The following is a 1,260-nucleotide window of genomic DNA, read 5'->3' as shown; positions in this document are numbered from 1 at the left end:
CAGTACTCTGTGGACAGTCCATCACCACGTTGACTGCGATAAGTGTGGACAGACTGCTTGCTCTGCAGCTTAGGTTGAGATACCGACAAGTTGTTACTTTGCCGCGCGTTCGCCTCTCTGTGACAATTTCTTGGGTTGCCAACTTCGCTTTTACCTTCACTTATTACTGGAACAAACCAGTTTTCTTTTTAGGGGGCTGTGGGTATATTTTCACGTTTATAATTATTTCATCTTGCTGTTACTTTAAGATTTATCTGGTCCTTAGATACCGCCAGGTGGAAATACAGCCTCTTTCCCAGGGTATCTCTTCTTCCCAAAGAAGAGAAGTCCTGGGATCTAGCCCTGCACAAATTCAGGGGTCAAATCCTCGTGTCCTGTCAGTGTTAAATATCAACCGGTACAAAAAGACAGTTTCCAATGCCATTTGGGTTCATTCCATTTTAGTAATATGCTATCTGCCGTACACCGTTGCAACTGCTATTACAGCTTCGCGTGGCGAACCTCTTTTTGGAACACGTTACAAGTTATTGGGGAGTATTACCGGAACACTTCTTTTCTTTAACTCGTTACTCAACCCTTTCCTCTACTGTTGGAGAATGAAGGGAATTAGACAATCTGTAAAACAGTTATTTGGAAGCATTTTTAGCTGGTCATAAAGATTGAGTTATCACAACTGGGGGAATACATCTCTATTATTTTTGTCAAGTTCATTCCCAGGAATATTAAAGGACAGTTATGACCTCAACGTAATTTAATAGCCCTATATTCCATTGATTTCTTTTATTATTAATATTATTATTTGTCTGATTTAACCGACTATACAGTAAAGTCGGCCATTTTTCACCGTTGTGAATCCCACAAGATCCCCTGGGTTATCTATAGTCTAGGTAGGTTACTGGAGGGAATGACATAACTGCCAAAGTTTGTCAGCTTACTTTGGAAGACACCTCATGTCAACAGTCCAGACATAACTTTGCTCATTATCGTTTCACTCCCGCATTGATCATCATCATCATTATTATTATTCCATTAAGAACAGCTGCTGAATCTTGCTGGAGTGTTTCCCTGACAACAAGTCACTGCGCATGCCCTTAGGTGCCTAAGACTTTGCGAAGGATTCTGGCTGCTTCCAGTAAACCGTACGCTCTGTTCCGTTGAACAAGAGACCAAACACGCCAATACGGAGAAAGAACCGTATTTAATTTAACAAGACAATTCGATCTAAAATACAAAGAAATGTAATTTTACCAAACAAATAAA

The 1,260-nt window shown here is 40.3% G+C and overlaps 1 protein-coding gene across 1 annotated transcript in view; it reads left to right on the top strand.

Annotated features, from left to right (window-relative positions):
- Positions 1 to 656, top strand: part of LOC138013651 (adenosine receptor A3-like) — a 1,017-nt gene extending 361 nt beyond the window's left edge. The window contains exon 1 of the mRNA XM_068860741.1: positions 1 to 656. This exon is cut by the window's left edge and continues 361 nt beyond it. Coding sequence (XP_068716842.1) covers positions 1 to 656 — 656 coding nt within the window.
- The last annotated feature ends 604 nt before the right edge of the window (positions 657 to 1,260 follow it).

Source organism: Montipora capricornis, chromosome 8 (genome assembly GCF_036669925.1).
Source record: "Montipora capricornis isolate CH-2021 chromosome 8, ASM3666992v2, whole genome shotgun sequence".
NCBI classification, from domain to species: Eukaryota; Metazoa; Cnidaria; class Anthozoa; order Scleractinia; family Acroporidae; genus Montipora; species Montipora capricornis.
This window is presented reverse-complemented; position numbering and strand designations above follow the sequence as displayed.